Here is a 23,346-nt window from a genome sequence, read left to right on the forward strand (position 1 = left end):
CTTCATGTAATCCCAGACTGACTCTGCGATGTAAGATCAGGGCTCTGTGGATACTGTACCATCTGTTGTAGGACTCAATGTCATTACAAAATTATCTGGATTATTACAATATTTGCAAAAGGAATGTAGACATCTGAAATTGATATTTCCTACTCATATGCTGAAGCAGAATATATAAATAACCATCTAAAGACTGTTTTTGTATCAGATCTAATATACAGTACTGTATACTGTGAGAAAATGTCATACTTGATAGGTATTTACTTTGGTCATAATTTCAGAGGATATATTTTTGGATATCTCTTTTTGATCATAGCCGCAATCAGTTTTGCGTGCAGAGAGTGTTTGTAATTATGTTGACAGTTGCTTTTAGACTTTGACCAGAAGTCCCAGTCCTTCCACCCACCAGATCATAAATGCTATAGTATAATATCTCTTTTATGATAGAAAGGCTGAGAATGAGATCTTGAGGTGCTGCTAAAGATAGGACAGTACTCATACCCTAATGATTCAGCAACAGACAACTTGTGGCTGAAAACCTAATGATTTACACTAAGCAACATTGTATGCTGTGTGTAATCATGTTATAGCAAACTTGAGTGGAAAGCTTAAGGACCCCTTGAAAATGGCTTGACAATAACACTTCTTTTCTGTGTTGATGCAATAAAAATAGTCATTTCAGGTTCATCCCCTTTAAAAGAAAAAACACCCCAGTACTATACAGTAGCTATGTCACAGTACTTGATTATGGTACTGGAGGAAGGACATACAGTAAGTCTGTGTAGTGCAGTCATCAATATTTTTGGTCAGATTTTCTGAAAGACAAAGTGACCAGTCTGCTAAAACATTTCAGTTAACACACTGTAGTGTTAACTAGATGTTATCACAATCTAGAACACTAAAAGAAGACATACATATGAGGTATAACAAAGGATGCATTTTAGCTTTTAAGCTTTAGCCTACATTCAATAAAAGATGTTAACATTGTCTATAATAATGTTGTAGTAAGAGATAGTTGACTCTCCATCCAACCTGATCTTATGAGAAAAAAAAACATTGACATGACTTTGGTGAATTGGTTGTGAGTTTTGTATGAATGTGTACAATTTAATTAATAGAAAATGTAAGATTTTTATAAAAAACTACACTTGAAGGTCCACCCCAACCCTAAGCATAACGATGATAATAATGAAAAGAGTCTTTCAGCATGATGTTTTTCAGTGGTATTACAAGAGTGGGTTTTAGTCATCTGAAAGAGTGAAGCTGGAAGTGTTAATCTGAGACACCCTTTGCTGTGCCAACACCATAACCAAAGTTAATGAGATAAAGCTTGCCCGTATGGTCATTTTGGTGCTTCTAATACACAGATGGTTGATTACAGGCTCCTAGTTTCAGAAAGATGGTGCAGTTCATTTACAAACTGCTGAATTGTTACAGATGAATAATTAATTAACAGTTCATTTTAAAAATAAGAAATGTTTGCGAAATGTCTTAAAAAATTAATATTAGTGTGACCACAACATTACATGTGATTCTGAGTAATTGTAGAATTGGAGGCAAAAGAAATTGGATCAGCTGCAGTTATAAATAGGTGATTTAAAAATGATTTACCTTAAAAATAAATTTCTATCTGGTCCAGGTCACTGCCATAGATGCTGATGATGCTGAGTTTGGATCAGTGCGATATTCCCTCTATGATGGCTTCAGCAGCAAGGATGACCACCCTTTCTTTCACATCAACTCTGTTACTGGGGAAATCTGTGTGTCTCAGGATATTGATCATGAAGCTCGTCTTGTGACCTTTGACTTGTTGATTAAAGCTGAAGATCAGGTGAGTTCAAATATGTTAATCCTGGCATTGTGGAATTTTATATAAGAAGGTATTAATTATGTTGTGTTTTGTTTTTTTATAGGATGGGCTCAGTTCGCAGACATTTGTTCACATTGATGTGGAGGATGTGAATGATAATGCTCCTGTTTTTAGTCCTGAGAAATATGTCACGAGTGTGAGCATCCATACTCAACCTGGCACTGAGCTCTTCAACATTTTTGCTTCTGACCGAGATTCTGGAAACAATGGAAAAATCACCTATGAGCTTTTGCCTGGAGATTCTGCCTCTTTATTCACTGTGGACCAGTCAACAGGTAACATGCCCCAAGTTAATATGTGTTTATCTAGGACTGAAATCTGTGTTACTTGCCACATTAGAGATGACTTTTATTTATAGTACATGAAACCACAATGTTCACCTAAGAGAGTCTTTTATTTTAAATAAAATATAAAGCCAAAACAAGGATTAAAATTAAGAACATTGTTGTGCTGTCACACAAGCCAAACATGTGCGATTTCATAGTCCATAGGACAGCGAAGATAACTCATATATTCTGTTTAGACATCATAGTGCATGCTTATCTTGACAGTCAGACTGAGAGTCTTCCATAGCAGATATAGTAATTGCTTTTGTCACGTCCCAGTTGGAAGCCTGTGGATTTACACATCTTCTTAAATCCTTGCTGGACATGGGTGCAAATGGAAAGCTGTGTGAAGTGTTGAAGTGGACTGTCATACTGCAATGAATGCCTGCAGAAATCTGTGATTAGGCTTTATATGATGACCGGTGTACTCAGTTATCTTATTAAAAAATGTTGCAGTTGTGGCTAAGTAAAAACACATAAGATTTCTAGTTATTGGTGAAAAAAAAGATTTTTAATCTGGCAACAATATAATATGAATATACTGTGATATTCTGAGTAATTAAAGGGTTAGTTCACCCAAAAATGAAAATTCTGTCAGTAATTACTCACCCTCATGTTGTTCCAACCATGTAAGTCTTTCGTTCATCTTCGGATCACAAATTAAGATATTTTTGATGAAATCTGACAGCTGTCTCACTCCTCCATAGGCTTTCAGAGGGACCCAAACTCGCCGGCATAGAATAGTTATTAAAACATCGTTAAAATAGTCCAAGTGACTACAGTGGCTCTACATTAAGTTTATCATGCAATGACAATACTTTTTGTGCGGAAAAACAACAAAAATAACGACTTTATCCAACTATTAGTGTTCTTCAATGTGGGCCTCTGACGAGAGTTCACGGGAGCGCCAGGACGCATGCGCGAGAACTGAGATTACGCCGTTCTTCTTCTACTACTACTTGTTACTGGCTGCTCAGTGCTCACTCCTTGGGAGTATTACCGGCATCTACTGTACAAGATGACGTCCCGACATTGCCGGAAGCGCAAAACGGTCTGTTTATAAGCAGAGGAAGACGCGCGCTGTATGTAAGCTATTGAATTCGACACTTATTGTGATTTAGGTCTCGATGATGTCGGGACGTCATCTTGTACAGTAGATGCCGGTAATACTCCCAAGGAGTGAGCAGCCAGTAACAAGTAGTAGTAGAAGAAGAACGCCGTAATCTCAGTTCTCGCGCATGTGTTCTGGCGCTCCTGTGAACTCTCGTCAGAGGCCCACATTGAAGAACACTAATAGTTGGATAAAGTCGTTATTTTTGTTGTTTTTCCGCACAAAAAGTATTGTCGTCGCATGATAAACTTAATGTAGAGCCACTGTAGTCACTTGGACTATTTTAATGATGTTTTTAATAACTATTCTATGCCGGCGAGTTTGGGTCCCTCTGAAAGCCTATGGAGGAGTGAGACAGCTGTCAGATTTCATCAAAAATATCTTAATTTGTGATCCGAAGATGAACGAAAGACTTACATGGTTGGAACAACATGAGGGTGAGTAATTACTGACAGAATTTTCATTTTTGGGTGAACTAACCCTTTAAGTATTGTACAGTGAGTCTGATATAGATTTATAAACATTTACTTTTCCTTAAAGGGGCATTCCACCCATTTGAACATTGTTTTTTATTTAAAGTGGGTCATATATGTAGTCGAAATGTAAAATAAATTTTGAATTTGGTGCCTTCGTGACCGAGGAAAGACAAAAAATAACTTCAGGACGCATTTGTATGAAAGACAACAACTCCCACAATGCACCACATTGCACAGCTCCGCAAGCCACTCCCACTAATCCAGAAAGGCATATCTGCCTATAAGACAAATCACTCTTCCGTCTACAAGGCTAGCTACCACCAGAGCTTGAAATTCATTTCACACAAAATGTCTAGTTAGTTTGCGAACTCATTAGTGCATTACTCCTCGTTTGTATTTCTTTCGAAAAGGTGAATTATTGCATGGTACCTGGATGTTCAGTCAGAACATATGCGGTGCGAAACTAGGATAGTTCACAACACAAACGTCCGTGTCCTCGTCTGATTCAGAGATTTCGTCCAGGAGAAATTGTCATCGTTGAAATTCTTTGCCGCAGACGGACTCTATCTCTGTGTTCGTAGCGGTTCGTAGTTGCATAGTGAGATCACCGGCGCCACCAGTCCGCCCTAACTCGAGCCAGTCCGGGCTCCTCGTCCGCGGCAGGCAGGTCTTCTGCCTCGGCTGCTCTTCGCTATAATGCGGCTTGTAAAGGTAGCCACAAACACCTGATTAAAGCATCAGACTTCTGAAATCCTCTTCTTCTATATCATATTGAGCACTCTCCTCCGCTATTGTCATAACTTTACATCTGTCTCCACAGCGCCTGTTAGCTTAGCTTCAAACAAGATGGAGGATATTGCTTTCAGTTTCAGAGAGTAAAGTCCCACCCACTGATCTGTAATAGGTCTGTAGCGTGAGCGGGTCCCGCCCCCTGGGAAAGATGAGGAACGAGTGTTTGTAGTCTCAACAGAAATCCCCCCCTCTTTCACTTCCTCCTACAATGACGCAAAATGATGATTTTTGCGTCATTGTAGGAGGAAGTGTAAGAGGTAAATAACGGATTTCTCCCGTCTCAGGGGAAAATGAGAGAGTGTTGCACGACCATTCAATAGTATGACTGGGTTTCTAACAATGCAAAGCTTAATGCAAATGGGTGGAGTGTCCCTTTAAGTTATTTTAAGCATAACAATCTATAGGATAAGTATACATTAAGTCTAATGTATAAATTGTCTAAATTGATTTGGTAAATACAGATAATTCCGCTTATTAAAGTCATTTGTATGGCATCTGTTACTATCACTGTCCTTGGCTTTTCGCACACATAGATCTACTGTTGAGCTGTGTTTGACGTGACGCATTACAGTAATCAGATTACACTGTAATGAAGTTGGGGGTCTGCTCTTTATTTTTCCATAATCCCATTACAATCACAGTTCTGCCGTTAATGATGTTACATGATTCTCTCTTTTTTCATTTGGTTTCCTTTAGCAGATAGCAGTTAAGAGAATGCAGTGACACAGATGAAAAATACTTTCTGTCCTATGTGTGCTTACTCTTAAGTAATGCTCTGAAGTCAAAGTAAATAATCCCTCTTTTACATCGCCTGCATGCTCTCACTCGCTTATAGGGAAATCCCTGCTAAGCATCATTGATTTAGAGCTTTTTGACATGGTGTGCCTTATATATATTACCATATGTGTTACCATATATATTTATATACCTCACTACTTAATTTAAAGATAGTAAATGTCACTTGCATACCTTTCTGCGCACTGGGAATTATATTTTCTCAGAAAGAACATACAGTACACAGTGAATATGACATAGCCGCTCTTTGGAAGATCCCTTTGGATTCACCAAAGTTTGTGAGGCATTAAATGTTTATTAGATACACAAAGACTTGTGTAAATCAAGTGTATTTGCAGATTCACTATGACAAAAGTATTTTAGTGTTTGCCTTTCGATTATTAAACAGAACTGTTGAATGGTAAAGCATGCAGGTGCTATATGAACTTCAAAAACAAACAGCTAAATCAAATGAATCTCTCTTGCTCTTGCTTGCGGTCCTATGATTACCCTTCTGTGTGCTAGTGGGGGCATGCATGCCTAAGGTTACCCACCCTGGTTTAAATCAACAGATGCTAAGGATTTTAAGTTAGATCAAGGTGACAGAATCTAGCAGGACCCCAACCATCTGTCAAAAGTTGAACTAGCCATGGACATATCCACTATATCACCATCAGTGATGGATGGATTTAAAGTTTGTTTAGTTTATTAAAAGAGAGACTGAGATATGGTACAATTAAATCATCATGACCTTTTTTTGCGAGATTCTTAATTATTTATCAGTCAAAGAATTTACTTTGATTAGATACTAACCTTAACATAGTATTTCAATTAATCACTAAGGTTTTTTTTCAGAATACTAACACTTTAGAATACTGTTCCTTCATTAATGAATAACTACAGAGCAACACATGAGTAACGCACTATTAACATTCTAATAACTACTATTAACTAACAAGAAACTCTGATTAACGAATTAGTAAGTAATAGGGCTCAGTCGAATGTGGTAGTTCACTAATCAGTTACTACTATTTTTCATACCTCACTGAAGACTACTAAGAACTACTATATACAGGTTCATAATTAATATTAATAATGCATAATGTATAATATAAGGTAATGGTAGCCCATTAGTAATGTTACTACATCCTTCTAAAGGAACTACTAATAATTTGGATCAGTTTTCTAAAGTGAAAAGCTTGATAACTACCTAATATTGACTGAAGTCATTGTAAGCTTTTGAGGTTTTTGCAAGGTTTTGGATAGTAATGACTCAAGTGTTTACTGCATCTTTCTAAAGGAACTACAAATTATTTGGATCAGTATTCTAAAGTGAAGATCATGGGAACACACTAGTAATGACTAAAGTGTTACCAAATCCATCGGAAAGAATTACTATTCCAATTCTTATAAACATGATGACTTCAGTCAATATTAGGAAGTTATCATGTTTTTCACTTTAGAATACTGATCCAAATAATAAATCGTTCCTTTAGAAGGATGTAGTAACACTTGAGTCATTACTAGTGGGCTATTATTATAAATTATGCATTATTCATGTTACTTATGAACCTGTAGTAGTTCTCTGGGAGGTATGAAAAAAATAGTAGTTGATTAGCTAATAGTGAACTACTACATTCAAATGAGCGCTATTACTTACTAATGTGTTAATCAGAGTTTTTAGTTAGTTAATAGTAGTTACTAGAATGTTAATAGTGCATTACTCATTTGTTCCTGTGTAGTTATTCAGGAACAGTATTCTAAAGTGTTACCGGTTTTTCATTTCAGTTCCCTTAAATTTAAGTCTGTAATCTTCTTATAGGCAAATATAAACTTTCTTTTCACTGCAATAATAGTCAAGACCTTATGAATGCGTCCTAAGATGTTAATGTAGGTTTTGTGTTCTTCAGGTTCTGTCTACCTGAGTTCTTCACTTTCCCAGCTGCGCAGTAGCAGCGTGAAGCTGTCTGTCTCTGCTCAGGACGGAGGAGGTATGTCTGCCATTCATCCTGCTAACATCACCGTGAACATCTTGCAGAGTGACCAGCCCCCTGCCCATTTCCAGAAAGCCCACTACACCTTCTCCATCTCTGAGGATGCACCCGTGGGCTCCACCATTGGTTTGGTTCAGGCTGTTACCCCTGCCAGTGAGTTTTCTGTGCTTTTTCTCTGAAATGTTATGGCTGTCACACTGTTCCCTGTTTGAAACTGGACAGTGTGATGCCATGTAGTTGAAGAAGAAACCTATTTGGTAAAACATACTTGGTTCCCTGAGAGTAAGGGAATGAGTATTGTGTAGCTATACGCTATTCGAAAACACGGGCGTGGCTTCTGGCTATAAAAGCGGGCCATATCGCCATAGGAATCAGGTTTAAATCGACTGAAGCGACAGCACCTGTACCAAGCGTAATAGCATGGCAGGGTACGCAATACTCGTTCCCTTACTCTCAGGGAGCCGAGGTTACGTTAGCAACCGAGTACGTTCCCTTTCGAGAACGGTCTCTTGTATTGCGTAGTAGCTATATGCTATGTGAACCTATTTAAAACGCCATGCTATCAGCTTAACACTTCGCCCTTAACTATCACCTAGGGCTCGAAGATTGAGGTTAATAGTAGAGCTAAAGTCAAATCCAATGGGGGCCGGACCATGTCGGACCAACATCAGCCCAAACTGATGTTGAATTAGTTTCCACTTTAACATGAGATTCATAAAAACTTAATTGCTTTTGATTGTTAAGTGCTGTTCATTGTTAGTTCAAGGTAACTAAGGCTTTAAGTAATGTTGACTCAGAGCATGCACCCTGAAAATTAAATGTAAATGTATAAAACACATTAAGTTATGTTATTATGTTTTAAAGAGGTGTTATTTTATGTTAGTTCACAATAATGCATTAACAAATGTTTAAAAGGTAAGCTATTCATGTAAAATGCATTAATAAATGTACAATTTAACATTAACAGATTAAACATTAACTAATGCTGTAAACAAATCTTGTTTATTGTTAGTTTGTGATAACTAATGCATTAACTAATGTTAGCAATTTAAGCTATTAATGTTAAGAAATGTATACAAGTTAACATTTACAAAGATTAACTAATGCTCTATACAGGGCTTGTTAATTGTTAGTTAATGTTAAAAAATACATTAATGTAACGAGTAAGTAAGCAACACGCATGAACAAGGAATACTACAGTATTTAATTATAAATGCATGAGATCTTTTGATGAACACAGGAGTAAACAACACATTACGCATAGACAAAAACTGACAACTGATCAAACAGAACTGAGGGTATAATTACACAGGGAATGGAGGGATATCTCGGAGGATAAAACAGAACAGGAATAGAGCTAATTAATAACGAAGGTATCTAACTAGAACTCAGGCAGGTACAACAGGAACAGAACACAGAGAAACCAAAACCAAAACAGGTTACACGTGACAATTAAAGTCTCACTAGTCAATAATTGTATGCCTTAAAACTCATCTTTGATCACCAAAATGATGTATTTTTTCCTGTGAAAAATATTTTTTCATGCCTTAGAATAGCTTGAATGTAACTCTACACTCTTGCTTCATTTAGAATACCCAGAACCATGAATATGCAAATAAGCTCCGCCTCCACTCAATCACACAAGCTCAGAATACCTGATCCACTCTGTCAACTTTACTGTAGTAAACGCTGCACAATGGCAAGTGGAAACACTAGTTTAATTCAGCCATATATGTTTGAATCAGAAACTGATTCAGAAGAAGTGGAAGAGTGAATTATACAGGCTCGTATACAAGTCGATGTATCATAATGGTAATGTGTTTTATGTATCACTCTCTACAATTTCGGACACATAACGGTAATTAATATGATTAGCCTTTTGCTTGACTATGTTATCAAACAGCTAATAATGTGCTGTTGTAATGTTACACAAACCATGATCCCATTCACCATCTCAGAGTCTGACTGCTTTCTAAAAATCAGTATCCTTAGAAACACTTTGAACAACTTAGAATGTCAGTGGACAAAAGCAAATAATTTATCATAACATTGTAATATACATTACATAATTCACGCACTATATTGCTAAATGTACCTGATTTTTCATATTAGCAGAAAAATATACCGGGATAACCTGACTTCTCTTGAGACTCCTCTGCTTTGCAGCAGTTAAATGTTAAAACCCGCCTGCATGTTGACATGATTGGTTACAAGGTAGTTTGTGATGTAAGAAACACCGGCGATTTCATAACCGTGTTTTTGAGACTGGCTTTGGTTCACTGCCATTTTAAAGAGAAAATACTCAGCAATGGTGTTGACATGAATTTGCACATGGTTTTTCTTAATAATAAAAACACCACATAGACATAAACAACATTAAAAACTTGATTTTCACCACAGATGATCTTTAATTAATGTTAACAAATACCAGCTTATTGTAAAGTGTAAACATATTTTGTTCTGTACAAGTAGATTAGAGAAAATAGACAAATTATTGAACCGTGTGTAATTTATTTCAAGAAATGGGTGTTATATGCCCATATATGCAATGGATGATGCTGAACCGGGAGACAGATAGCTCGCGAGCGTCTGTTTAGCCCGGGGCATCGACCCATAACCATGTTCCTTCAGTCCCCTTATATCTGAATATGTATGCACCTGGGGACTGAAGAGATGGGAAGAATAAGGTCTATTCCACTTGGAAGAAAAAATGGAAGGCCCCGTGATGGAGATGATAAATTAGAATTCAAAAAGCGCTTGTCTAACTTGCTTTTGGGATGAGCACGGCTGGCCACTCAATTTTTAATTTGTTTACAGCACGAGTTATCACCTCCACAAGCTCCTCATATGCTGGGGAAAGAGATGGCGAATCCTCGTCCCTTATGTTTGTGTCACTTTCTCCAATGCTCAGTACATCTAACTCCTCAGAGCTAGAGCACCGAAACATTGGGCTCTCTCCCCGGGCGGAAGAAGCCGCAGGGCGGGCTTCCTACACCGGCAAGAGAGCACTGGATCCCCCGGGTAAGGGAGGAGATAAGGCAGGGCCCATCTCCAACCCCGCCGAGAGATCCATTTGCGAACCCCAGGAATGCGTTCTCCATGCTGCTTTGGCAGCAGCGGGTCTTGCACCCTGAGGTTCGCGAGCCTGGCCACTTTCATCAAACAGTGACAGGCAGGAGCGGAGCCCCCTCGAAGGCTGACATTGCATGCTCCACTCCCAAACAGATTACACAAAGTTTGTGTGTATCCCCACCCATAAGGAAACGAGGGTAGGGAGAAGCACACAACTTGAATAACTGCTTCGCCATACTTAGATAAGGATGTGACAGACAAACAATAAATAGCACAGACAGTTTGACACAGAGCGCTTTGCTGAGGCACAAAACCTAACGCCAGTTGCACCGGATGTGCTTTTACGTGACGTTCACTCTTTCCATTGGACTAGTTGACATACGTGCTTCAGACGAAATCACGCAGAGGCGTTCCCATGGCGTCATTGACGCAGCGCGAGTTCCCTCGAAAGGGAACTTGTTTTTTTCCTGTATAAATAATCAATAATAAAAATGAAATCCAGTTTGAAGCTCTATAACACCAATTCCAAATCCACTTGCAGTCCAAGTTTTCAAAACACATCCATCCTTTTTTACACCTTTCCTTTCCACTAGTAACCTAGTATTCCAGACATTGTTACTCCAATGACTAATCCAGCTTGCGGGTCAGGGATTAGCTGATCAGAGGGTTAAATATCAGTCTAGTTGACAGGGTTGTTAGGGTAGATAATAAGATTTGCTATGCTTTGTTTCGTTTGGCTCTCTTAGTCTACAATCAAATGTTTTTAGTGAACGGTATCACATGCACAGTAGTTGGCTATGGTATAGGGTTAATCACACATTCTTAAAGGGTCATGAAACCCCAAAACATATTTTTTTGAGATGTGAACAGATATGAACAGGCTGCACATCACTGAAAACACTAAAAGCTCTCATAAATTTTACCAACAAGTAGAAATTGGTTATTTTTGCAATTTTCTGAGCAATTTTCTGAGAAATTTCACAATTTCTTCTGGGTTGAAAAGCAAAGTCAGTACAACGTCACGGAATGTGAGGTAGAAGAGTGCTTTCGGAGTGTGTGACTGGCTGCCAACACGATTCTACGTCAGCGGTTTCTGAGCGCTTCTCTGCATTATTCATGAGAATGAACTATTTTAACCCAATCACTGGGCTGCAGTGTTGCCAGACGATGATAATTATCGTATTTGTACGATCATTTTGACCTCTGTACGATGTACGATCAATAATGAAAAAAATTCCATAATGTACGATAATTTCAGAATTGTGTGACACTTCAAATGGTCTTTGTAATCATAGGGCTTCTATACTCATTGATCTAGCTGTGGATTTTACGTCTACCGTCATTATTGAGAGGAGAATGTGAACGTGCGCATGTCTTCCAGCTCATCGTACTATACGTATTATGTCTTCTCGGCCAGTCATCGTGGAGAATGACTCTCTCATGAGCACAATTTAATGTTCTTTTTGTATATTGTATATAAAGTTGTATATCATTAACATGTAATTTCTGTATGTTTTGCAAGAAAAAGAAAAGTTAATGTTCCTTCCGCGGCGCTTAGGTCAGCTGAGGTCGATATTTTAGCAATAAAGTCATTTCTACCAGAAAGACTCGGGAGATAGAATGATGTAACAAAGCATTCATTTATTGACAGCCCAGCAAGCAATTATTTATAAAGTTCTTTGGCGTAGGCCCCTTCCGCATTTCCTGCCTGAAGACGAAGGCAGGGGCGCAGCCAACCCCCCGGGGGGTATGGACAGGACCATCCTGGTGGGGGTGGGGAGGGTGGAAGTAATTGTTTGCGTCAGAGTCTGCGAGCTCAAACATATGTAAGTACCGATCTTTTTTACAGCAAGTATTAGGACATGATTGGATAGATGTGAAGGTAATAAGTGATGTCGTAATTGAGTCTTCCTGGCAGAACTTATGCTAAAGTTGTTGGTCAATAAAGCTGTATTCTGTACGTTTGACTCGTGTACGATAATTTTCTTCCAAATACGATAATTTTGAGCTTCTGGTACGATACTTGGACATTTCGAATCTGGCAACACTGCTGGGCTGTATTATGCATGAGATCACATTACAGCGGAGAATTCAAACAACATGCGGAGTGTGCAGGAAAGCGGTTTCTGCATGGAACGCAGTTTTTATGGACATATTTCATATACTCTAGAGCTCTAAACATGAACCAGCACTGCATATGAGCACATATTCAATCACGTCTTAATCAAATGTAATATATATGTGCAAATAAGGACACTGATACAGCCGTACGTCTGATCATGAATGCAATGACACAATGGATTATTCTGATACACAGAAGACAATGATGTGTAGACTGACAAATTCAAAGAACAATGGACAAAAAGTAACTATGCCTTTATTCTTTATGGATTTCCCTTTAAATGCATAAATAACATTTAAAAGGCATCTAATGTTATCAGATGAATTCCTAACCCGGTATTAATTCTGTTTGGTCAATCCCAATTATCGTAGGCAGAATAAGGTACATTGCTAAAATTTTAGAAAGCAATTTCCAGTCCACATTCATTAATGCAATTGGCCTGTAAGAAGAACATAAATCAGGACTTTTACCTTTCTTTAATATAAGAGAGATATTAGCTTCTCTAATGGTCTTTGGTAATTCTTTAACCACAAATGAAATTAATTATGTAATTAAACATATTAAGCAATGGGTCTACAAGCAACTCTTGAAACTCCTTAAAGAACTCTTTAAATAACTATGCAAAACCCATCTGGCCCAGGTGATTTACCATTCTTTAGAGCATTAATAGCATTAATAACCTCCTGTGTAGTAATAGGGCCAATCAGATGTTATTTGGTTTTGCAGTAAGAGTCTACCATTTTGAATCATAAAATGAAGCATAATGAGTATTGAATCACTCATTTTAAACACTCCATTCTTGATTTATTAAAGTGATTTGTGATTAGGTTTTGGTTCAGACACATGCACACACACAAACGTTTAGCCTTCCACTTTAATAGTTGAACAGTAGACAGTCAATTGAGGTTAACGTTTAGATTAGCTGATTAACCCTCTCTTCAAGTCAAACGAAGGGCCAGAATTTCTGAGTTTCTGAGTTGGAGAGGGGGGTAGATCCCTTAATCTCTGGAGGCTTTGTTTAGTCCAGCTGTATCAAGGTCTCAACTGCCAAACAATAGGATAACTGCAATACTGCTTTCAATACATATGGCAGGGTTGAGTATGTCAGTATGTTCTAAATTTATAATCATACAGTTTTTGGGAGTTTGACAAAGTTTTATGCGACAGTAAAAAGGTGAAACAAAGGAAGAATTATTGAATGATCTTGACGTAGTTCCTTTAAAATCATAAAGTAGTCACTCTAGTCTCTCTCTCTCTCTCTCTCTCTCTCTGAAATGAAAACAAATTAAACTAAAAGTCTATGATAATGAAAACTAAATGAACTAAAGACTGACAGTTCCTGACAGTATTTTTTAGCAATACGTTTACTTTCATCAATGCAATCAATGCATACTGGGTCATTTTCTTTTTACTGTGATTATTATTATTTTTTTTTTTTACTGTGAATTCACATTCTAAAGTTGTCTTTAACCATGCCACTATAAGAAATGTAATTGTTTACCACTGAATTTGTTTTGAAGCCACGATAATGGTGATTAGAGTTCCATTTGCTTGGGATTTTGGACCTTGTATATTCATATTTAAATTTCTGATCTAGCCAAGTCAGAACTGTGACAAATCAAATGAAAAAAAACACAAACTGCTAAAAGTGAACCAAAAATAAGTTTAGCAGCACAGATAAAACCAACAAGAAATATAAAAAAAAAAAAAAAAAAAAAAAAAAAAAAAACTTGTACAGCATAATATTTTATGCTGTATTGAATGCAGGGTGCTTTCATAGTACATATGCACTGTAGAAAGTAGGCCTAATGCAATTACTAACCTGTAATATAGTTTTAACAGTGTACTTTTATTGTGTTGGAGCTTATGGTCCTTTTCTGAAAATTCTGCAGAAAGTCTCATTTTGTGTTCCATGGAAAAATTTAAGCAAATGGTTTTGGAATGGCATGTGAGAGAGAATAAGTCAAATTTTTGGGTCAACTGCCTTTAACTGTAAAAACTGAATGTCATATTGATGGTATGTTGCTGATATTTGTCTTTCTAATTGCAGATTCAGTGGAGGTAGTCTCATACGTCATATCCTCTGGTGATCTGCAAGGGCTTTTTTCAGTGGATGCTCAGACGGGCATCATCACCACTGCCCGACCCCTGGACCACGAGTCCCTCTCTTATGTTCTTTTGACCATACAATTACACACAGGAACCCATCCTATCTACAGCAGTGTTCAGGTCAATGTTACCATCATTGATGTCAATGACAACCCTCCTGTGTTCCATAAAACCTCAGAACACATCACCATATCCCATAACACCCCTCCAGGAACGGCACTCTTCATTGCACATGCCCATGACAGTGACAGTGGCCTTAATAGCAGAATTCACTATATGTTACGTCCTGAGAGCCACTTGTTTATTATTCACCCACGTCTTGGGACTCTTATGCTGAACGGCGACCTCTCAAGAGATTTCAGCCAAAGGTATAAGCTCAGTGTTATAGCTGAGGATGAGGGTCATCCCTCACTGAACTCTACATTAGGGCTTGTGATAGAGATAGACTCATTAGGCTCTGTGCAAGACACGCTAGCCTTTGAAACTTTGGTTTACCAGGTGGAAATCGGAGAAAGTGCTCCAAAAGACACCAGAATGATTCAGGTACGTGCTCACGGAACCAGATCCCAGCATGAAGGGACCCCTGGAACAGAGCCCCCTGTCATCACTTACTCTCTTAAACCCCTCTCTGGAGTCCCACCTTTCAGGATCCACCCAGAGACTGGTTGGATGTTTGTATCTCACAGTCTGGACTACGAAACTGAACCCATTTATAGATTTTGTGTGTGTGCAAAGGCACATAATAGCAAAACAGAGGCCACAGCAACGGTGGTCGTCATGGTTCAGGATGAGAATGACAACAAGCCAGTGTTCAGTAGGGATGTGTACTTCTTCAGTGTGCAGGAGGGACCGTCTCCTCATGGCCTGATTGGAACAGTAAAAGCTACAGACAGAGATTCTCTTAACAATGGAGTGTTGTCCTACATCCTGCTGTCTGATGGAAAATACTTTCACATCAACACCAGAACAGGTCAGAATTACTGTCGAATTAGTGCTGTATTTCATTCAGACTGCTTTGTCAAAATAGCATTCCAGAAATTCATAAAGCAAAAAAAAAAAATTGGTTGAGGCATTGAGTTCTGCTGATATTTCGTGCACAGACTTAGCCAAAGCTTGAAAAGTTGAAAATTGTTCCCTTCATTTTTTTCATTATTTTGTATTTTGAATAAAACTAAAACTGAAGCAGACTGAAATAAAATTAAGTAATCATATAAAATAAAATAAAATTGTATCTATTTATTTATTTATTTATTTATTTATTTTTCTAAATTCTGAGAGAAAATTGTTTCCTAGTAAATCTTAAACCTTTTTTTCAGTATATCATTCTCTCTCACTCACTCTCACTGTCTTCTTTCTCTTTCTCTGGCTGTAGGAGAAATCATAAACCTGGTGGCTTTGGATCGTGAGGAGCAGGCGCACCATGTTTTAAGAGTGATGGTCACAGATCAGGGTCGACCTCGTCTCAACACCACCACTATCGTTCGCATCCTTGTCACAGATGTCAATGATAACCCCCCACAATTCACACACCTACCTGCAACTAAAGAGCTAAACGTACAGGTCATAATACTTTTTCTAGAAAACAAAATATACAAAATATAATTGTACATTTTATAATTTTATAATTGAAGTTAAATTAACCTCTGGTTAATTATACATTTCTTGTACATTGACAATTTATGACAGGGATCGGCAACCTTTTTGTCATGAAGTGCCATTTTTAGGTTTCTAGTTAATCACTGACCATTATCGCCCCCTCCCCCATGAATAAATGCACATAACCATATTTTAAAAGTTCATAACGGAACAGTTGAAACCTGATGATCAAACATTACTTGATCAATCACAAACATGCTTATTTGATTAGTTACATAGAAATAGTTCAGAACCTTAAATATCGCTGAACCCATTTTCCTTTTTTTTTATTTGTCAAAATCCTACAAGTTTGTTTGTTTTCAGGCTTAAATTAGACTTTGAATAACAGATTTCCAAAGTGATTTTAAACCCACTATGCCTGAACAGAGTTTGCACATTATTGTGATGTGTGTGGAATGTTTAATAGGACTCTATATACTTAGTTGAATATCTCCAAAATGTATAGCATTAACTGCTTTTTTTCTAAGGGCAATAAACAGCAGAACGGATGTTCTAGTGTAATGTATCTATCTCAAATGTAAGCTGTCAGTCAAGCTTACTTGTTTGATACATCTGCTGTTTTAATCTGCATCAAGCTTTCAGATGCTCATGATTCGCAGTTGTCTCGCTAATGGTTTGTCAGAGCTACACGATTTCATTGACTTGTGTAGTTTTATTCTCATACTTTAATAGTATCTCTGTCTCCCAACTTAATAAAATGTCTCTCTTTTTTGCTCATGTGCCAATGTTGGCCTGTGTGCCATAGTTTGCCAACCCCTGATCTATGATGACATGGTATCCTCAAGAAGTAAACTGTTTCAGTGACATTTTCTACGCAATTCTGAAAGTACATGGATGTCTTTATATTGTAAATGTATACTACCATCAAAAGAATGGGGCCAGTAAGATTATTATTTTTTATTCTATTCGGCAAGGGTGCATTAAATTGATCAAAATTGACAGTAGACATTTATAACTTTGGATAGCAGTATCTAACAAATGCATATATGGTATGAAAATATTTATATGGCTTTTTGTGCAGGTGTGGGCAGGCACTCCTGTGAATTCTGTTGTAATCAGTATGTTTGCTAAAGACCTGGATGCTGGAGAGAATGGAACTGTCAAGTTCTCCATGAAAGGTAAACCGATGAGGAGATGACAAGTTATTTTTAATTCATGGATCATTTATGTTTATATCCCTCTGAATGAAGGAAAACTATATTTGTGATTTAATCTATGTCTTGTTTTCTTCCACATTCTTTTAGATAATCAGCTGGGCCACTTTAGTATTGATAGTCATAATGGTGATGTCAAGGTGACATCACGATTCTCCTCAAACACACAGATGCGCTACACCCTGAGAGTGGTTGCCATGGACAATGGGCTTTTTCCTCTGGAGGAAACCGCAGTTGTTCACATACAAGTTAGTGAAGCTGGTTCAGGCATATAACAACACTGTATGTGTCAGAGTAGAGCAGTAGATTTACTTAGATTTTTCTATTCTGTGTACAATCTAAAGAAAAGTTGCCTCTTAAAGTGCAGTCTCATGTATCGTTTATCTGTGAAGATTTGTGAGCTAAATCCATTTATTTAAATGGAAATGGTCCTGATAAGGAATTTAACCTAGTGGATTTCTGATGCAAAAATTTCATGCCAGGTTCAAGTTTGTTGAACTTTGACATGCAAATTTGCAGTGATGCCAAATAACAAGCCTCGTGGTTCGGCAGAGACCTCTGTGTGGGCGGAGATTCGTAACTTAGCAGCAATCTAAAAAAAACACAATGAACGAGACGCTTATTCTGGCAGTGTCTCAGTCAGTTTTGCAAACTACACTTCAATAGCATTAAATAAGGCAGCACGCTAGATGCTAAATAAAAAAAATATTCCCACTATTCGACACTCATTAGCTACTTTTTTTACGCTTTAAAAAATGTTTCCTTAATTTTCCTTATTAGCAGGATTTCTTTTGTAATTTTATCTGGCTCAATCAGACTACAGTGGTCAGAGTTAGATCAGTTGGTCAGTGGTCAGAGTTAGTGTAAATAGCATTTGCCAACATGTTGGGCTATTTTCACTTGGTGTGAATAGACACATAGATAAAATAATCCAAACTGAAGGCTGTCTGGGAAACATTTATTTATTGTTTAGGTTACACTTTATTTCGATGGTCCACTTTAGACATATAAGTAACTATGGTAATAAGATTGTCCCCACTATTGTTATGCATTATTCAAAATGATTACACGGCTCTGTGGAATACTTGATTCTGATTGGTCAATCGCGCCATCCAGATAACAACCGCTGAAAACAGATCAGACAGGCTCATCCGGGTTACTGAAGTCAGCAGCACTATACGCTTGCTAGGATTTTTTTTTCTTCGTGGAAGTTTTGCATTTGGTGAGCTAACAAAAATATTAAAACAATTTTTTGTGTACAGTTATTTAACTAAGCCATCCAGTATCGTGGACTCGCTCTCTCTTGTTTCAAACAAACACAGCTGCGGCCATTTTGGGACTATTGTTTTGTACACTGTTGGATAATAAGATACAAACAGGTACGATTTTAAAACAGTTTAATCTGAAATCAATATATCTTATCTCCATAATTATTTATGTGGCAAAATGCTGTGTATTGAGTGGTATGACTGTATACCGTATCTCTTAAATGTCCATCTAGTTTGAACTTGCCACGCTAGCAACTGCTCTCTCCACGGAAGCTTTGCGTAAAAAGGCCTAATAAAATATTTCAACTCAATCAATATTTCGTGTCTAATTATTTACTTATGTGGCAAGTAGCCGTGTAATAAGCAGGATAATGTACATCCATCCGGTTTTTATCTAAGAATAAACCCCCTTCAGGCTGATGCAAGACCTCATCACCCTGTCAGGGGTTTATTCTGAGATAACAACTGGCTGGATGTACATTATCCCTTACTTATAAGGGATTTTTATTTCATTTTTATTTTTATTTAAAAAAAAATTGTCGTTACTGATTAGTTAATAGTGAACTACCTTATTCAACTGAGCACTATTACTTACTAACAAGTTACTAGAATGTTAATATTGTGTTACTAATTTTTTCCTCAGTAGTTATTCATCATTAATGATGGAACGGTATCTTAAAGTGTTACTGTACGATAAGTAACTTTGCAACCACATGTGAACTAACTCTCATTAGAGTATTAGTAGAGCTGCATAATTCTGGATAAATTGAGAATCGCAATTTTTTCGTTTCATACAAAGATCATGATTTTTAGATCACAATTATTTAAAAAAATCGGTTTGAATGAATGATTTAATGACATCAGTGTTTATATCCGAACTATAAACTTTTATCCCAGTTATAATATGAATATGTGTTACACAGAAATAATTATACTGTGTTTGTGAAGCTGTTTCATACCTAGACGTGACATCTGCTCTCTCTGGCTCGGCAGATTTGAACGTAACGAGTAATCATGCTGCTCTAGTAGACTTAATATCTGCTAACACTTAATTTTGATGGTCCCTCAACAGACTTTCTACTGATTATAAGTAACTTTGCAAGCTTTGCAAGCCTGACATTTAGGTGCTGTGGCATAGTGGTTGAAGATCTAATTAAATAAGGCTGCATTTTGCATACATTTCCAGAACATAAATCTAAACATAGGATAAACTCAGGTTCAAAATTCTTGTTTCATCTTGTTGACATTTTAGAGTTAAAAGTTTTTAAAGAGGAGATTTTTTCAATGTTAAAATTTTACCAAGTTTTTAGGAATAAAGTTTTATATAAATCTGGCAAATTTTAAGAATAGTTACTCAAATTTTGTTTTATTACAGGTTTATGTCTTAGACCAACAAAATGGAAACTCTGAGGATTTACAGAGCCTTAAACACTTTAATGTGCAGGAAGACGCCAGACTTGGAACTGTCATTGGAACACTTGGGATTTCTAATACACCAGATATGCAGATACGATATTCTATTGTTGAGGGTGATGGTAGTTTACAGTTTGGCATCAAAAGTGCAAGTGGCGAGCTCTATGTGGCACAACATCTGGATTATGAAGTCACACAGCGTTACTTCTTGGTTGTACGTGCTGAGGCCACCCCCACTTTCAATGTCACTGTATTTGTGGCGATCAGTGTTGTTGATGTCAATGACCACACCCCCTGGTTCCCTGGCAATGACAACTTTGTTGTGTTTGGCGTTTATGAAGATGTTATCAACGGAACAGCGGTGTATGTCTTTAACGCCCATGATGGCGATGGAAGTCTGTGTAACAGTGAGCTTTATTATTCTTTGACCTATGACCCTGACTCTGCCATAGAGGGACTGCCTTTACATATCAACCCTCACACTGGAGTTGTCACAACAAATGGACAGTTGGACCGTGAGCGCACTGAGAGCATTGTATTTAAAGTGACTTCCAGAGACAACGCGGAAGAGCCCAACAATAGGAAACATACATCAGTCATCGCTCAGCTGATTATTTTGGATATCAATGACAACAGCCCCATATTTGTCTCCTTGGAAGTAGCTTATGTCTCAGAGGATGCAGAGATGGGACTGTTGGTTCATCATATTATGGCTAAAGATGAAGACGAAGGAAGTAATGGACACATCACATACAGTGTTACTTCAGGCAATGAGAAAGGCTACTTTTACATGGAGCACACAGGTAAATATTTTATTGTGGATGGATCATTTTATGGATGCAAATGTAGGTCTAAGAGTTAATTTATTATCGTTGACCCTACCTTTAAAAATTCCTTGATCTTATTTGGCATGATTGATTAGTACATGTTATAAAAAAAAAAAAAAAAAAAAAATATATATATATATATGTTCAATTTGTTATGTTTTAAGTCTCTTGTGCTCACCAAGGCTGGATTTATTTGACCAAAATAAAAGCAGTAAAATTGTTTAATATTATTACAATTAAAAAAAAATACTGTTTTCTATTTGAATGTACTGTATTTAAGAATGTAAGTTATTCCTGTGATGGCAAAGCTGAAGTTTCAGCATTATTACTCCAGTCTTCAGTGTCACATGAGCCTTCAGAAATTACTCTGATATGCGGAGTTTGTGCTCAAGAAATAATGACAAAGAAATAATTGTTACCGTAAGTAGACACAGGAGAGGAAGATGGATGGTGAATAGTGATTTATTAATAACAAAGGTGCAAGGATGAGGTGAGCAGGGTAGTGGAGTCCAAAGGGTGATCTTGGCGGAGACACAGAGGAAGGGAAGACGCTGGAGACAGGGAGATCGCTGGAGACAGGAAGATTGCTGGAGACAGGGAGATCGCTGGAGATCGCTGTGTTAACATACGTCTGAATGCTCTAGAGCTTCAAACTTCTGCTTTTATAGAGTTGATCACACTTGCTGATGATCAGTTAATCAAATGCATTTGATTAGCAATGCCTCACTGCTACTTAACACTCTTAAATTTTTTTTTTTTTTTTTTAAATAAACCATGATACGGTGTAATATGTCATGTGTTATTATTCATCTGAGGTTGTATTTAACATATTTTAAGACCTGCCATGCAAGGACCAGATGATTTTTTATGATAAAACCATAGAATTCAAAAGGGAGTACTTTCTTTTTCACATGACTATAACACATTTCATACACAATGGTAATTCAAAGTGCTTTACATGAAAAGTATTTTTAAAAAAGAGTTCTCTTATGCGCTGCCCGCCTCTAATGGCTCCCAGAGCCCATCACCCCTAATAGAGTACATAACCTATGCTCTGTCTGCCTCTGATGGCTTCCAGCGTCATCCTCTTTACTCCCAAAAGAGTGCTTAAACCTTATACACCTGTTGTTACACAGATGTACTGTAGATTTACACCAAGTATTTACAACAAGTCTTATATATTATATATTATATATATATAATATTTTCTCTCTCTTACAGGACATCTGTACCTGAATTCATCCCTGGATTATGAATCCCAGCATGTCTACATTCTGACTGTCCAGGCTAGAGACAGCGGTGTTCCCTCTATGTCCTCCACTCAGACACTCACAGTGGAGGTTTTGGATGTTAATGACCATCCTCCTGTGTTTCTGCATCACATTTACAATACCACTGTCATGGAGAACAGAGAACCAGGAGAGATCATTGTCACAGTCACTGCAATCGACCTGGATTCAGGTAGGCTACCGCCTTTAAAAACTCATGATGTGACCTTGACCAAATTTCAGCTCAATTAAGTTTTGCATTTAACATAGTCAAACATGTATTGCCAGTGAAATAGTAGTTGGTAGTCAAACTGTGGTGGAAATCACCACAAGATGGCAGTATGGTTACTCACAGTTTCCATCATGCCGTTGTCATACCCAGAAACAGCTTTGCATAAAGCTTCCATCTTCCCCTTTTTCATGGGTTAATCATTATTGCCTTGGTGTCTGAATTTTATAAGGCTGTCTCACCTGCCTAAAGTAAGCCTTATATTTTTCTTAATTATCTTTTAGCTTTTGTCAATTGCAGGGTTGCCAACTTAGGTTGCCTGGCTGGAGTGAGATTTTTATGACAAGGGCTGAATTAATGACACACACACATTTGATGTTTTAAAGATCCAAAAGTTAATTTCTAATTTCATCTTAATAATGCAAATTACTAATACTGCATTAGTAATTCTTCTGTTCGCTTCGTCTGTTTGACACTCTGTAGTTTGGTTCAGCTATACTTGGTTATTCCAAACTGTTGTGAAATGGAAATATGTACATAATGTAGGCTGTGATTCAAAATTAAACTCTCTGAATATGTCCCTTAAATGCTCAACACAAATTGGGTTGTGACCTTTGATCAATGGCTTCTGCCATTTTAAATGCATCTTTTATCTTACAAATGCGTTTTTCACTTCTGTAAGTGATGTTATGAAGTGATTGAGGTTCTGCATACCACAGCACATACACAATATTGCCAAAAGTTTTGGGACGTCTGCCTTTACATGCACATGAACTTTAATGGCATCCCATTCTTAATCCGTAGGGTTTAATATGGAGTTGGCCCACCCTTTGCAGCTATAACAGCTTCAACTCTTCTGTTTATGGGAATTTTTGACCATTCTCC

The 23,346-nt window shown here is 37.4% G+C and overlaps 1 protein-coding gene across 1 annotated transcript in view; it reads left to right on the forward strand.

Annotated features, from left to right (window-relative positions):
• dchs2 (dachsous cadherin-related 2) overlaps positions 1-23,346 on the forward strand; it is a gene marked incomplete at its 5' end in the record, with an annotated part of 58,859 nt that overhangs the window by 3,283 nt on the left and 32,230 nt on the right. Inside the window, 9 exons of the mRNA XM_079863863.1 lie at positions 1,640-1,831; positions 1,914-2,145; positions 7,260-7,496; positions 14,588-15,616; positions 16,019-16,206; positions 17,324-17,420; positions 17,547-17,704; positions 20,100-20,940; positions 22,186-22,425. Of these exons, the coding sequence (XP_079719989.1) occupies positions 1,640-1,831; positions 1,914-2,145; positions 7,260-7,496; positions 14,588-15,616; positions 16,019-16,206; positions 17,324-17,420; positions 17,547-17,704; positions 20,100-20,940; positions 22,186-22,425 (3,214 nt within the window). The remainder of the gene's footprint in view (positions 1-1,639; positions 1,832-1,913; positions 2,146-7,259; positions 7,497-14,587; positions 15,617-16,018; positions 16,207-17,323; positions 17,421-17,546; positions 17,705-20,099; positions 20,941-22,185; positions 22,426-23,346) is intronic.

The sequence above is a fragment of the Squalius cephalus genome, assembly GCF_949319135.1.
Source record: "Squalius cephalus genome assembly, chromosome: 2".
NCBI classification, from domain to species: Eukaryota; Metazoa; Chordata; class Actinopteri; order Cypriniformes; family Leuciscidae; genus Squalius; species Squalius cephalus.